This window comes from Toxotes jaculatrix, chromosome 13, assembly GCF_017976425.1.
Source record: "Toxotes jaculatrix isolate fToxJac2 chromosome 13, fToxJac2.pri, whole genome shotgun sequence".
Taxonomy (NCBI): domain Eukaryota; kingdom Metazoa; phylum Chordata; class Actinopteri; family Toxotidae; genus Toxotes; species Toxotes jaculatrix.
Genome location: NC_054406.1, coordinates 6358374 through 6373446, shown reverse-complemented (window position 1 = coordinate 6373446; position 15073 = coordinate 6358374). Strand labels below are relative to the sequence as shown.

Below are 15073 nucleotides of genomic sequence, written 5' to 3'. Positions count from 1 at the left end.
AAAGCATTATACAGGTCAAAGTTTTGGCCTAATGATGGCGCTAGATGAGTGAGGTGATCATAAACACACACTGTTGGTTTTGGGTTTTTTTCCCCATGGGATTTGCTGACAATAAGAAAAATGCTGAATAATGTGAACCCTGTCTTTAATTAATAACATCCTACAATATATAGCTACCAATGCTGTTTTCCTTTTAAGCATTGTGCACGTTTACATTAAACTTCCTACTGTTTTTTTTTTCCCCAGTCATGAGAAACATGCAACAGATGGCGTCATGCTTCAAGCTAGTGCAAGAGACAGAACAAGTGCTTTCACTGTAGCACTTAACAAACAGCCCTCACCTCTTCACAGCAACTTCAATACACCGACAACCTGACCTCCTCCTTTTATGCAACACTAAAGAAAAAAGATCCTTTACACATGACAGGCAGAGCAAAATCAATTGTTGGCACGAGGCCCTTACAGCGGATCACAAAAATAAGCTTGGTAAGCTTGAATAATCCTTCACGCCTGCTGCGGGAGCGCACAAAGAGGAAGCCAGAGTCTATTGAAACAGTTTCCTGTCTCTGTAACTGTTTTCATGACCACCTCTCTAATTTGAGGCCCCGCCTGCACCCCCTTCCTCTCTGAGGTGCGCTATGAAAATCTGCTAAGTTTCAACAAAACGTTGGCTTCGATTAAAAAAAAAAAAAAAAAAATGTAATCCTTAACTGTACAAGGCCTTGTTTCCTCTGCAATGAAGGAATAAACTCAACAACAATGTGAAGCATCTGTGATTACAGGCAAACCACAAAAGACACTTTGGCAGGTGAGCTGACGCTGATATGCATGTTTGTGACCTTTAAAAAAAAAAAAAAAAAATCCTTAATACCAAAAGTGAAAATAGGAGTTGAACCAGCTTGTGTGAGGCTTGCAAGGTGCAAGTGAATATCTGATCTTGTAGGTAGCTTTGTGTCTGTTGAATTCACCCCTCCACAATTTAAAAAATAAAAAATTAAGAATATACTGTAACCACTGTCATAAACATTTCCAACTTTACAGTGAGCATCTACTGATCTACTGAAATTGTACACAAGCAAGGCTGTAGTTTTAAGTGTGTGAAAGTGTGCATGTAAGTGTGTGTCTGTAAGGTGTGTCTACATGTGTTTTTATTTGTTTGTTTCTTTTGTGTTGTTCTGCTGGTGTATTCATGACTTGTGCATCCTGTTGTCCTCCTACTTGAGAGCTTTGGCTACAGAGGAGTAGGCCATGTGGATCTCATCATCGACCGGGCAGGTGGAGGCGAACTCCTCCCGGGCGTACGCGGCGTTCAGGTACCTCCACAGGTTTGTTAGATACTCAGGGATGCTGAATTTCCTGTATTTCAAACACACCACCTGGGGGGGAAAAAACAAAAATCCTCTGAGAGACACAATCAACAAGTCACCCCAAACAAAAGCCTTAATTCACTAAAAACATAGACTCAGCCTTGCAATCTATTCATCCCAGGCTACATCCCAGTGCTGCAGAGCTTAAAACAGAAGATTACCTTCACGATGTGAAGCTTAGGCAGCAAGTTGCAGTCAGCCAGAGTAAGCTCTTGGCCGTCCAGGAAAGGGCGGGACGAGGAAGTGACCTCATCGGCGCTATTCTCGTCAATCTCGTCAGGAAGTGGAGAGCCAAGGTAGTCATCCAGCTTCTTCAGAGCCTTCAGCAGGCCTTTCTCTAGATCTGAGCACACGTGCATGCACAGAGAATATTAAAATTCAAAGGGACAGTGTGTTTCACCGGAGTGAGAAGTGAAATCTACCCTGATTTCGAACTGATGCAACTCTTTTTATTTTTGGTTTAAAAGGCTGAAATTACTGAGTGAATTGAATTTTAAAGAATAACCATGTGCTTTAAATAAACATACACTTTTCTCCCAGAACACAGTGACATTTCCTATGAGCTCACCCAAAAAAGAGGGGCTTAACACAAAGAGCAGCAGGTGACCTGTTTGCACTACAGCAGAACATAATGTTATTAACTCGGACGCTCCCTGCTGGTTTTCTGTCCATCAGAGAACGACAGAAGGAGGTCAGCAGCATTTGTTACAGAAAATACCACCAAAAATAAAACAGGGTCTATTAGAAACCTAGAAAAACAAAGGGTGCTTTTATTATAATGACTCCAATTCTACTTCTGATTTAGAGAGTTAATGCCTCACTTACTTTCATTGGCCTGAGGGTTTGAGTTCTTGACGTAAGCGGAGAATTTGGAGAAGACGTCCATGCCCGCTGTGTTGGATTCTGGATTACGAGCAGCCAGACGGGGATACCTAAACAATAGAGAGACAGATAATACTTCACATATGATAATCACATAAAATCCATGTGAATGAAATGAGCGTGGACCACTCCCACAGGATGAAACAAAAAGTAAACCAATAAACAATCATCAAATAATTTGTTTTGTTCAACAAAGTCCAAAGATATTCAGTCTAATGCAAACTCACACATTTGAGAAGCTGAAACTAGAAAATGTTTTATATTTTTCCTTGGGAAAAATTATTTAAATGATTAATCAATGATCAGAATAAATGCTTATTAATCTAATTAACTGTTTCAGTTCTGAAAACAACAACGTAAAAACAGAGTTTACTTTGGAGGGCAGAGATTTTCCTCCAGGAACTCCTCGATCTTGTTGGTGTCAGTTTTCACCTCACTGCCGTACAACAGGAAGGGAGGCTGAGCACCGGGGGCCAGGTCCTTCAAGATGTCTGGCTTCCTAAAGATGGACATTGGAAAAGGAAAACGTCAGACAGATGGCAGAAGAAAGAGTCAGAGAGAATGGGATCCAGAAAGAGAAACATCAAATATCAAACCACAGGAGGTAAGTCGTGTTTGTGGCTGAAATGTTCCCTTTCAGTAAAACCAGTGCAGCTTTATATCTTTTAACACCTGTTAAAAGAATGAAATGCCCCCTGTTCCTTTACTGCACAGTACGTTTGTGACCACTATAACAGTGGGCGGACATTCCTTTGTTGTGAGAAACCCGCAGCCAGACAAAAACAAATAAATAAATAAACAACACACACGCGCTGGTCAAAGATGCGTGTTTTCACCTCTTCATATCCACTGTGGTAACATCAAAGGTGACTCCTTTCAGCCACAGGACCATGAAGAGACGTTGGGAGAAGGGACAGTTGCCGATGCTCTGACCATCACTCCCCGCCTGGGAAACAAAAGCAGAGTAAAAGAGTTGAAAATGCACTAAATGCACCATTTACTATGTTATTTTGTCAAGTACTTGCTTAATAAGGCCGCAAGTAATGATTATTTTACCGGCTGAATTTCTTTGATTGTTTGATAAAATGTCAGAAAACAGTAAAAATGCCTAAAACAATTAGCCACAGACTAAGCTGACACCTTAAAATGTCTTGTTTTGCCCTATTGACAGTTTAAAACACAAAAATATTCAGTTCTGTATCATGTATAAGAAAGGAAAGCATCAAAGCTTCACTTAAGCACGAAAATTAGTATTTTGGATTTTTAGAATAAAACAAGCAATTTAATGACATCTGAAAAACGAATTGTATCCATTTTACACACACACAAAAAATTCATATACCAAACGATTAATCATTTACTGTATAAAATAATCAGCAGACTGCAGCCTTATAGGCAACATGAATCATTCTTGCTTTCAAGAGGTGGTTGCAGGTTCATCATTTCAGGAAATGATCATACAGTTGTATATACAAATGTACAAATGTTCTTTGTGTGGCTGTAGGAAGCCATATTTCATGTCAACTCACTCTATACATCCTTAAGGATCTGCACTGCGGCCTTTTTTTTTTTAAACCACAGTCCATGTGTAACTATTCTTAGATATTCGTTTAATTAACAGTGTCAAGTGTCATTAAGTAGGCTGAGTCGAAACCAGGATTTAGAGAAGTTAACAACAACATCTTTCACCTCTGGAGGAAAAAAAAAAACAGAAGAGGGTGGTGCACAGTTCACATGTTCACACAGAGGCATCATTATTGAAACTTGTGCAAGACCACGAGGGGAGGCAGAAACAGACATGTTGGTTATATTAGAGCAAGTTTTTTTGGCTCAAACAAAATGGGATTAGGCCGCTAGGCCAACATACTAAATATAGATTAAAGTCGACTGGCCATTATCTTAATGTGCATTTAATTAGATTAGTCTTGCCGTCGTTTATAAGCCCGGTGAGTCAGCACAGGTGGTCTAACCGACATGAATGGAATAACACGGTGTAGACAGATATCACAGAGATAAGTTATCAACTTGCAATATCAACAGTGCTGCTGAAATGATAAGATAACAAAGCATAACACTGTGTGTGATTGCAGCCAAAATAAACTAAAGTCACATCAACGTCGCATAATGACCCCTGCTTCACTTTCTTGGTGTGAAGTTTTTTTTTCTTTCTTTTTTTGGTCATCATTGAATCGCTTACCTTCACAAAAAGTTCCAGTTTGGGCTGATTAGCGTCGCTCATCTTCACCCGCTGATGCACGAAACCTGCGTTTTGTTTTGAAAGGAGAACACAGACAGAAACGTGATTAAAACGAAGCACAAAAGTTTTTGTTGGGGTTTTTTTTTTTTGTTTGTTTGATTGTTTTTTGTATTCTCTAAACGAGACACCAGACGAATTCGAAACTCGGGCAGCCAAGCCCATCATCTTCCGCCGCAAACCCCGCTGAGCAAACAACTCGTTAAACAATGTAGCGGCGTCAAAAGCGGCGCAAAGGTCAAACGAAGCGAACCTCGGAACCTCGGAAAAGTACGAAATAATAATATTGTAGCCAATTTTTCAGTCTGCATACCTCAAAGCGCTGAGAGTCGCCGCCTGTTGAATGGTTTCTCGCTGGTTTCTCCTCCCAGTTCTGCTACTGCTGCTGCCGCTGCAGCTACAAACTCATCAGCGGAGCCGAGCCTCCATTTCCTGGTGCTGCGCCACGGCCCTGAGCTCTGAGCACGTCAGGAGGCGTTCAAGACCGATGGGGGCGGAAAGAAAAGGCGCGGACTGGTACTGAGGTTCCACAGACAAGAGGAGGAGGAGGAAGAAGAAGAAGCAGCAGCAAGGGAGTTGTTGTCTTATATTGCATTTGTTGCTAAAAGAGTAGAAACTTAATTTTGTGCAACAGTGAGACATTTGAGTGAAGGGAGCTGAATGGGGCCTGAAAATCTGCAGGTCATTCTGGAAAGTCAGGTTGAGCTCATGTACATACACACTGGGCTGTGCAGGGTTGCTATAGTTTACATTATAATACAGTTTAATAATAGCTGAAATATGTTTTGTTTCGTTTTTGCAATGCTTTCCTGTTGTTGTATTATATTGTAGGTTTTTTCTTTTTTCTTCTTTAGATGTCCAACTCACTCACAGGTGTTGTCTGCAGTTTACTGTATCATGTTAAACTTGCACATCTTGGTTTGATATTGCGGCTTTGCACTCATGCTAACATCAGTTTCTCATGTGAAATCCTTGTACTTTTAAAATCTAACACACTATGTGCTGTTTTCCTCTGGTGTAATTAAGTCAACCAATCAGTCGGTTAATCAATCAATCAATCAATTAATATTTCAACATTAATCTTCAAATTATGTGTGTCACTTTCATGCCAGTCAGTGCTAGAGACCTTAGATGTAACTTTTGTGATGGTAAAACTCACATTTGTGTTCATTTGCAGCATCACATAAAGCCAAAATGTACAGAAAATGGAGGACTAGTCTTTTTTTGTTGTTGTTGTTAAATACGAGGTAAAAAAAAAAAAACACAATGATTGCTCATATTTCAATCAGAAATCAGAAGGGCAGCAAAGGGAAAATTACAGTCGTGAGATAATTTAGATATAAGTTGTGCAATAGATTCAGTATCAGGAAGAGCCTCTTTCTTTAATTTACATATACAGGATGTGTGTGAGAAAAATATTTGGGTATACTATTTATATTCTACTGGTTTTATTAAAATAATGATTGTCATATAGAGGTTTTTCTGCCTTCACGGTGCTCTTCAATAATTTAATTTTAAGTGTGACATCTCATTTTCATAAGCAGTCGTTTTAGGTTTGATATCTCACTCGAGTTCACCTCAGTTCAGATCTTAACTGACCCACAAAATGAAACTGTGCTGCAGCCATGCGGCGTAAAAACACAAAGAAACACAACAAGGCAACTGAACACATTAAAAGTGCTACGACTGTAAAGACGACACGGAAAACAGTCGAAGGTTCATGAGATAAAAGCACATAAAAGGAAAAATATAGAATTTAATTCGTCCGAACATCAACGCAGTTCTGCGCAGTGAGTGATGTAGTATAGCAATAAGCCAGTAGATGGCGATGTTGAGCTGTAGTTCACTTGCTGCCTTCAAAGGTCCGGTCCAAAAGTCTGGAATACTTAATGAAAGACCTTTTAAACGTGATGACTTTTTCTTTCATTTAAAAGCCACTTTAAAAATACTTGAAATAATTTTTGTTGACTCCTAGCTGCTAATAAATCACAAGCCAGTGTAGTTACTATTCTGCATAATATTTTTTACACCATCAGATTTTGTTGTAATCGTTGTTGTAACACTGTGCTGTATTGTCCCTGCGTGCACTAGAGGGCGTCCTTGATTTTGAAAAGTTTTGCAAAGTAGGGCGGTGAAACGGGATAAATTTACTCGTCTGTCAGTGGAGAAAACACAGAAGTCTGTAGTCTACAGCACAGATTCTCTTACACAACCCTTCCAAAATAAGTCACGCATTTAAAATGCAAACAAACCTGTTGTGTGTCTCTGTGAATAATAATACCCTCTCATGCCCATGAGTCATCTTTCTTAAATAGTCCACCGAAACACAGAGACACTTTTATGTATCCAGTTATCTAATACGCGGTCGTACACGCCTGTTTCAGACTATTAGTTGCTGTACTCTATTTACCAAAAGTTTGTTAAGTCAGTTATTTGCACCAGATGCTTCACTACCATGTCGATTTGCTATAGTAAATATGTGCTGTGCCTGACAAGGAAGAAGAATTGTGTTTTGATTTGGAAGTGAGTTATCTGTTTGTTCTTTGATATTTTTTATTTTGCCAGCCAGGGTCCCGATTTGAATCAGAGTTTTGCTCAAGCAAGCTCAAGCAAACGTAAAGCTAAGCAGAAAACATAAAGAGACATGACTTCAGTGTCCTTGCTGCTGGACAACACCCTGAATTTGTATATATTATGATGACAAGATGCAGAAAAACAGGCCCTAAAGATTCTTTTAAATGATTCTTCATGGATTTTGTTAAAGTGATCTCTTCATTACTGGGTAAATAGAACAAATCAATGTGAGGATTATGCTGATAAATATTTAACTGAATTAGCAAGAATTAGTAAAGATTAAAACCAACATTGGAAACAGGGATAGATCACGTAAAACTACAACTCCCAGGTGCCCCACAGAGAGGACAGGATGGCAGCACACAGGGCCACAGTCAGAGAGATCTGGACCGAGGTGGCTCCGTTGCACAGATCTGTGGTACAGCACTGGAAACTGCTGGTGTAAGCAGCACCCAGGAGGCTCCCTGTCAGTGTCTTCCCACACAGGTCGGAGTCCAGGCAGCCACGGATGTGCAGTTTCACCACCCCTGTAGCATTGAACTCTGGGAGGATTGGAAACAGGAAAGCGTGAAAATGAATGTCAAACCTAAAGGAGGTTAAAAACCAGTTTCATTGGAACATTCTATTGCTACACCCGCTTCACCAAAAACCTTAGTTGGAACTCCTTGATAATTATAACACAAATTATTTTTAATCAGAGTTTATATTTTGTTCTACATAGAGTAAAAGTAAATAAAATATGTAATTTATAAAATGGCCAGAGCTTCATCTGAGTTACAACAGTGAACAAACGCAATCTATTTTAACTCATAACACACAAATCATTGTATTGTTCTTGTCCACACTGAATACATCATTCAAACATTCACAGCGTAGGCTGGAAAAACTATGTGAACCCAGAGGTTAATGACGTGAACATTATGCAAACTGGAGTCAGGATTCAGAAACCTGGACTATATTGGGGGTAGGCATCTGCTGATGTGAACCGTGCCTCGCAAAAAAACTAGCTCTCAGAAGACTTGTGATCAAGAATCATGGATTTGCATAAAGCTGGAAAGGGTTACAGAGTCATCTCTCTACTCCGCAGGCATAAAGCAAAATAATCAATGAGGCAAAAAAGCCCAGCCCAGAGTAACAGCTAAAAAGTTTTAAGGACTTATCGGAGCTGGTTGACATCTCTGTGGCACGACACCACCACCACAGAGGAAGCCTCTGATTCTCTGACTCTCCACATCACTGCTGGGAAAATGTTTTCTGGACTGCTGAAACTAAGGTTGAGAACACTGCAAAGAACTTGCAGCACTATGGCATTACAGAGTAAAAATGGCACTGGACACCAACATGAAAACATCACTCTGAATTCTGAAGTGCAGTGGAGGGAGCATCCTGAATTGGGGCTAATTTGCTGCCTCTGGGCCTGAATAGCTTGCCACCATTGAGCGGAAGAAAAATTCCAACGTTCATCTTACAGGATAATGTAATGTCCACCAGCCGAAGCTCAGAAGAAGTTGGGTGATGCAGCAGGACAATGACCCTAAACACTGAAATAAATCTCCTACAGAATGACTTCAAACAAAGGAAATCCTCCTTTTGGAGTCAGAGCTTAACCCCACAGAGACACAGTGGAATGATCTCAGAGAGCCATTCATACCAGACATCCTGACAATATGTCTAAGCTGAAGCTGTTTAAAGGGTGTGTTCAGTAAAGACACTAAAGATTACAACTGTCTGTGTCCTATTAGCCTGAGCATCTTGTGATGGTGACTCAGAGGGAGATCAGATGACATTTTATGATCAATTTATACAGAAAACCAGGTAATTCCAAAAGACGTTCATGTAGCCACTGTTTAATCCACCATAAATCCTAAGTGTAACTATTCATTTACTTTCTTTTCTTTTTCTCAGAGAAAACTGGCCCCTAAGCAAATTTCCATTTCTCTGTAGGTAAAATTCAGCATTTCCAGTGTGGTAGGGATATCTCTTTATCTGCCTGCCTTCACAGTGTTGCAGAGGTTTCCTTACGTGCTTCTCCAGTATAACAGCTCTGAGTCTGATTATTGCATGTGACGTCGCTTCCGAACAGGCACGTCCCAAATATCCCAATGGGACACTGACGACAGTTCAGGCATTGTGCTGTTTGATGAGAAGAAAGAAGGAGAAGTGTGATAATCAGGCTCACAGTAAATCATTCAGCAGATTTCTCATGTGGCAGGAAATATGAGCTAGTTTCTAGAAACTGTGTTTCTGTTTGAATTTTCCATGGCCATTACCGCATCCAGATTATCTCTGATAAAATTGTTCTAATGCTTTCTGATGACTTAAGTTGCTGCGAGAAAGCTGAGTGTAAATGGAGAGAGACACGTTAGTTGTTTTGTCTCTTTGAGGTCATTTTTTGTCTCTTTGTACTCACTTTACATCTTTTGTTGCTGTTTTGTGTTTGCTCGTGTTGTGTTTTTCTGTTTGTTTGGTTTTTTTCCCTGACCCCTCAGGTCTGTGCCTCGTAGGCCCATTCAGAACTCCATCCATGCCTAATGGTACCAAAATGTAGGTACAGTGGAAGAAAGAAAACTATGGGGGAAAAGCAGCATGTAGTAGTAACACCTTTCAGGGGAAAGCTGAAACAAGTGTATCACACAATAAGAACCAGATACACAAGATAGTGAATTCAAGTGTTTTTGTGAATACTGGATACCTGCAAAAATGTTAGAATTCACCTTCCCACTAAATAATTACTCTACACCTGTTCCTCATAGTCTTGCTTTCTTCCACTGTAAAGTACAGGCTGTGTTACGTAGTGTTATCAAACTTCCTGACAGTCTCATTGTCTCAGCATACTTTATTGGTTTCCTGTTAAAAACTTTGTAACTCAGGAAGACCAGTCCATAAAATGACCTGTCTGAGAGAATTTGATTAGTCAAACTAGTGTCTTTTTAAATTCTCTTCTTTAAACACTTTCCTAAATTTCTATATATTATGTTATATACATATACTTTTATTCTTCTTTCTTTCCTGCCACTACAGTCTTCTTAAACAGACTTTATTTTGCTTTTAAACATATTATACTCTAGCCTCTTTTTCTGTATCAGTTCAGAAGTGCCCTCTTTGACCTGGGGCAATTAGTGCTGCACAAGACACTTGTACCAGACTCAGTGTCATTAAGCTGTAGTGCAGTAAAACCACCTGAGACTTAATCACAAACAGCAGAGAACAGAACCATTAATCTTTATCTTTGTTTGTCCCGAGACTTTGTCCTGAGCATTTTGTTTGTTCCTGGTAATGAGCCTGAGTACAATCAAAGTAACAGCCACATACTGAGGCTGGACAAAACACTGTCTTTAAGGCAAATGTTGATGTAGTAAAGATTTTGAATTAAAGACAATTTATCTCACAAAAACAGTAGGAACAGTAATAAATAAATAAATGCTCCGTTTTCGATAGAAATCTTCATTAGCTTCTTCATGAATAAAGAACGAGGTTTTATTAAACCTGTGTTCCCATTTTCACCCAAAGATGCCATATGAAGACAGTCTAAATCTTTATATACAGTCAACTCAAAAGTTGGGCATTATTCTGAACTTACCGACTGCGATGAAGGCACCCAGAACAGTGACTGCTTTCCAAAAGTTATTCATCGTTCTCGGAGGTTACGAGGTGAAAGGATCTCCCTTTTTTTTTAAAATCAAAAGTAATTTCTTAAAGGCCTGAATACCTCAGTCTCAGTCAAGTGATCTTCAGAGAAACCAACACACGATCAGGTAAGACTCAAATGAGAAGTAACGTGCGAGAATGAGGTTCATCAGGTTTTGTGTTCCAGAAGCTTAAGGAGGAAGTCTCGGACAAAAAACATCCACTTAGCACAAACATTCACAGCCTAGGGGAAAATAAAACTCACAGTCATTAAGTTCAAGCATGTATAACTTTAAGAGTTCATCTAATTTATAAACATGCAGTGACGTGTGTTATTACACTGAGCTTTTACACTGTACCTATATTCTCTCAAAACCCCCACATTTCCACACATAGAGGCCACAACAGGAGTATCACAATATAAGAGTGTGCACAACGCTGGTGTTTGGCAAAGAAAGCAAAAACCTGTTTGTAATTCTTAAATGCTTGCATATAAAGGCAACACCCAGCCATGAATAGCATCGCTTGTTGTTGTTTTCAAAGGATCCAGTTGCTCCAAACAGCCATGAGGGCAGTGCCCAAAGCAGCAGTGAGAGGCAGCTGGATGGATGTGGCTCCGTTACAGCGGTCAGTGCTGCAGCAGGTCCTGGTGACTGTGTATCCCGCAGTCAGGAGGGTTCCCCTTTCAGTCTGGTTGCAGGAGGATGAAGCCAAGCAGCCTTGAATCTGCAGGTTCATCAGACGACTGATGTTAAAGGCTGAAATGGGGGATAAGGAGACCGTCAGCAAAATGTACATAAAGTATCAGAAGTAAATGTACAGGTTCTACATGGATTCATCAGTGTGTAAGCAGCATTTTACTGCTGTGGCTGGTTGAGGTGGAACTGGTACTTTACAAGTTTTACCACTAAACTCTTTTCTCTAATCTTTTTATTTTTCTTAAATCAAACTTTTTGGTCCTCAGATTTGACCATTAGATACATTTAGAGGGGAAATCTTTCACTAATTCCAGGTTTGACCTCTAAACATAGTAAGTTAGCTTATAATGGCCAGTTTAATAAAAATCCATCCACCCTTTTCAGAATTTTTTCTCAGAGTGAAGCTGTCAAAAATACATTTTACTTCTGTGGTAATGCAGTTAAAAGCTCTGACTGTTTTGAAAAGTCTTCCTGGTTGGTACCATAGACAGTATAAAACATGGACGTAGCACCCGTGACGTCACACATTGGTTTCGGCGAGTCGGCTTTCTGACCAAACCATGGGCATTCGAGCTGCGCCATCTTGGATTTTAGCGGGAGTGTACCTTCCATATTCGGCGGAGAGGCGGTTACTCTGCGGGTCAGCCGGCCGAGAACCCGGCCACTTAGCTCGGAGCAACTGAGCTAGCCTAAGGCTAATCAGCTAGGCTAACAAGCTGAACGGTAGCAACACGCAGCTACGTCCACCACACGACAGTCCCCGAGTCCGAACCGACTAGCTCGACCCCGTGAGACCGCAACACACAGCATACAACAGAGATCATAATGTTGCTGCTGTGTTTTAAACATGACTGTTTCAGATAGAGAGGTTTTAGGTGGAGCTGCAGGGTTTGGTGGAGTTGTTAGCTGCTCCGGTCCTCTATCTGTATCAGCAGCGACCATAAATCGGCAATTAAGTCATAAGCCAGCGGCAAAATATGCTAATACATGCTAATTAGTGCAAACATCCAAGTAAAATAGTGAGAAACTTACTTACCGAAAAAACTGCAACACAGACTCCTTCAACGGTCGGTTAGCACAGTCTACACTACAACAAGCCATACTGTCACAAAAACCTATCCGATCATTGGCAACCAAACACGGACACTGCAGCCGCTGGAGGTAGCCGGAGGCCTCTGGATGTATTTTTAGTATTTTTTAGTATTTTTAAGCATAAATAACACTAAAACGGCTGTGGTACAAAAAATCACCCCCAGAGTTCACGGAGGTGGAAACTATCAATAGAAACAAAAACAAGAAGTGTACCAGGCTGTAAAGTTGGCTGTTTGAACATGGGGGTCAATGGAGAATTGCTCACTTCTGGAGCCAGCCCCCAGCGGCAGCCGAGGAACTGCAGCTTTTTGAACGCGGAAGTGATCCTCACTGCTGAAACCTACAACTCCCCCTCTTGGTTGGTACATTCATGTGCTGGTTGAGGAGCTGTGTGATTCAAATCAGGTATTGCACTGGTTTCTGAATAGTTCTGTATTCATGAGTCACATAGTAAAAAAAAATGTCAGAGCCTCTCAGCTGGTCATAAACCCAACAACCCCTTTTTTACAAAAGCTTTTACTTTGGAAAACATAGGTTCTGGCATTGTACAGTATACTGCATGTAATATGTATGGGTATGTATGGCATGCGCATACAAAGACATTGGTATGTTTTTTAACATGTCCTTGGTCTGTCTAGAGCAGAGAATCATCTTTGGACTGAACCTCTTGTTGCGCTGGATGTCTGCCCAAACATCAGTCTGAACTGTCAGGGCTGGCCTTTCATCTAACGTAGTGTCAAATAGTTTGTGGTTTGAAAATTGTTACAAACTCAGCAGGGGTTAGTCACTGGTGTTATTACAGACACGCACACCCATATGTTCTCACTCCCTACACCATTTTTTCTGTCACTTGTAATGGACAAAAGTGAGACAGCAGAAGGTCATTGATCAGTCAAGATCACTGAAGTGTTACTCACCCAGGTTTCCCACGTAGCAGTTGGGCTGAGAATCACTGCAGGTTTCAGTGGAGCTGAACAGACATCGACCTGCAATCCCCACTCTGCAGCTTTTACACATCAGGGACTCACCTACTGACCAGAACAACAGAGAGATTTAGGAGAGCAAATAAAAAGAGGAAGGCGGCTGAGGCAGAAGAGGTGAAGGAGAACAGGCTGCTTTCTCCTAAGTTATTCAAGGGAGGAAAATAAGTCAGAAAACCTCAGCGACTAAATACTAGGTCAACATTGCACAACAAGCCACCGATGACAAGCCTCAAGATCGTCTTTTTTTATCACTTCTCATTATTGTCAAAGTCCTAAAAGTTGTCATCATTTTCAGAAATACCATTTTAATGTGATAAAAATGTATTCAATGCATTATTATCTTATATCATGGTTAATTTTAATTGTTCTGTTTGACTGCTTGTTAAGACATGAAGGAATTAAAATGTCAGTACCAATGCTGCATTCACGTCATATCTTTTAAAGTGTAATTATGAACCAGCCAAGTGGGAAAAACCATTCACGTCAGCCTCAGATGGAGTATCAGGAATTTCAAGATCTGCCACTTGTTGAAAACAGCTGCAAACTGATGGCTGAATAGCTGATAATGAAGCACCACTGGCGATATTAACACAATCCAATACAATCCATTCAGCTCATTTTAAAGGTGCTGTACCCTGTTTGTTTTGCATCTAACAACAAAAGTAGTTAATTTAGGCACTTAATCTGGTGTAAATACAAAGTAAACAACTATAGTTCAAAAAATTTCTTTGTTTCTCAATCAAAAACATAGTGAGTAGAGTATGGTGTTCTCCTACCTGTAACAAACATTGTCATAAACACTGCACAGACCAACAGCAATTTCTTCATTTTGCTCTTACACAAACTGTTTTATCGAGAAATTATCAGCACAAAGCAGAAGATCTAGCTGCAACAGAGGCAGAAAAAAGGACGTTCAGTGATCCAGCTGTTCAGGTGTCTGGAGAGTGTTTCAAATTAGCTTTATCAGCTCTGGTCATCTGGTTTTATGTAGAGGGGGCACGATCAGGATCTCAGATTGGTCACTCAGTAAGATCAAAAAGGAATGTTGACTTTGATTTTCATTTGTCAACCCCCTCATTTATTCTTTGAGGGGGTTGCTGACACTATGAAAACAGAGGTTTGTTTGATGTAAAGCCAAACCTGTTTTTGTGTGTGTGCATAGTTGAATATGTTCAACTATGATGAATATATTCAACTGTGTGAGTGTGTGTGCGCGCATATGTGTGTCTGTGTCTGTGTTTGTGTGTGAACCTTTGAAAACCAAGATCGTAATCACTTTCAAAAGCCTTCTCTCACAAAAAGAACAAAGCTTCAGTCAATAATGATTAATTTCTAAACAAATATTAGGATTCTTTATGAAGAGACACTCCTTAAGCTATGGAGCTACAATAGAACAGTATGCCGTCACGTGTTTGTATGTGAGACAAAATAATGTCAATTCCAAAGGCCATGTGCAAGTGTGGAAAAGAACAGAAATATAAATAGAGAATATAAATGAATGGTATGGTATTAATCTTCCCATCTTATTCAAAGTGAACATGTGCATTTCCTAAAACGGCTCTATTAACTACTACTTTGTTGAACATTTGCCCTGCA

General features: G+C 40.2%; 3 protein-coding genes across 4 annotated transcripts; all 3 read right to left on the bottom strand.

Moving 5' to 3' along the window:
• Window positions 1-200: 200 nt before the first annotated feature.
• Window positions 201-5017, bottom strand: clic1 (chloride intracellular channel 1). Its single transcript, XM_041053347.1, has 7 exons — window positions 4817-5017; window positions 4447-4511; window positions 3086-3195; window positions 2623-2748; window positions 2193-2299; window positions 1529-1710; window positions 201-1376 (listed from the first exon to the last, which is right to left on the bottom strand). The coding sequence occupies exons 2-7, from the start codon at window positions 4486-4488 to the stop codon at window positions 1215-1217; spliced, it is 729 nt and encodes a 242-aa protein (XP_040909281.1). The 5' UTR covers window positions 4489-4511; window positions 4817-5017; the 3' UTR covers window positions 201-1214.
• Window positions 5018-7034: 2017 nt separating this feature from the next.
• LOC121191896 (sperm acrosome membrane-associated protein 4-like) lies at window positions 7035-10845 on the bottom strand. The gene is made up of 3 exons (XM_041053350.1): window positions 10658-10845; window positions 9100-9210; window positions 7035-7619 (listed from the first exon to the last, which is right to left on the bottom strand). The coding sequence occupies exons 1-3, from the start codon at window positions 10707-10709 to the stop codon at window positions 7396-7398; spliced, it is 387 nt and encodes a 128-aa protein (XP_040909284.1). The 5' UTR covers window positions 10710-10845; the 3' UTR covers window positions 7035-7395.
• LOC121191897 (sperm acrosome membrane-associated protein 4-like) lies at window positions 10754-14424 on the bottom strand. Of its 2 annotated transcripts, none has more exons than XM_041053351.1 (3): window positions 14254-14424; window positions 13412-13525; window positions 10754-11462 (listed from the first exon to the last, which is right to left on the bottom strand). In XM_041053351.1, exons 1-3 carry the CDS (start codon window positions 14303-14305, stop codon window positions 11242-11244), a joined length of 387 nt encoding a protein of 128 aa, XP_040909285.1. In that variant the 5' UTR covers window positions 14306-14424; the 3' UTR covers window positions 10754-11241. The 2 variants fall into 2 exon arrangements, with proteins under 2 accessions (XP_040909285.1, XP_040909286.1); XM_041053352.1 differs by having other exon boundaries at window positions 13412-13522.
• Between the last annotated feature and the right edge of the window lie 649 nt (window positions 14425-15073).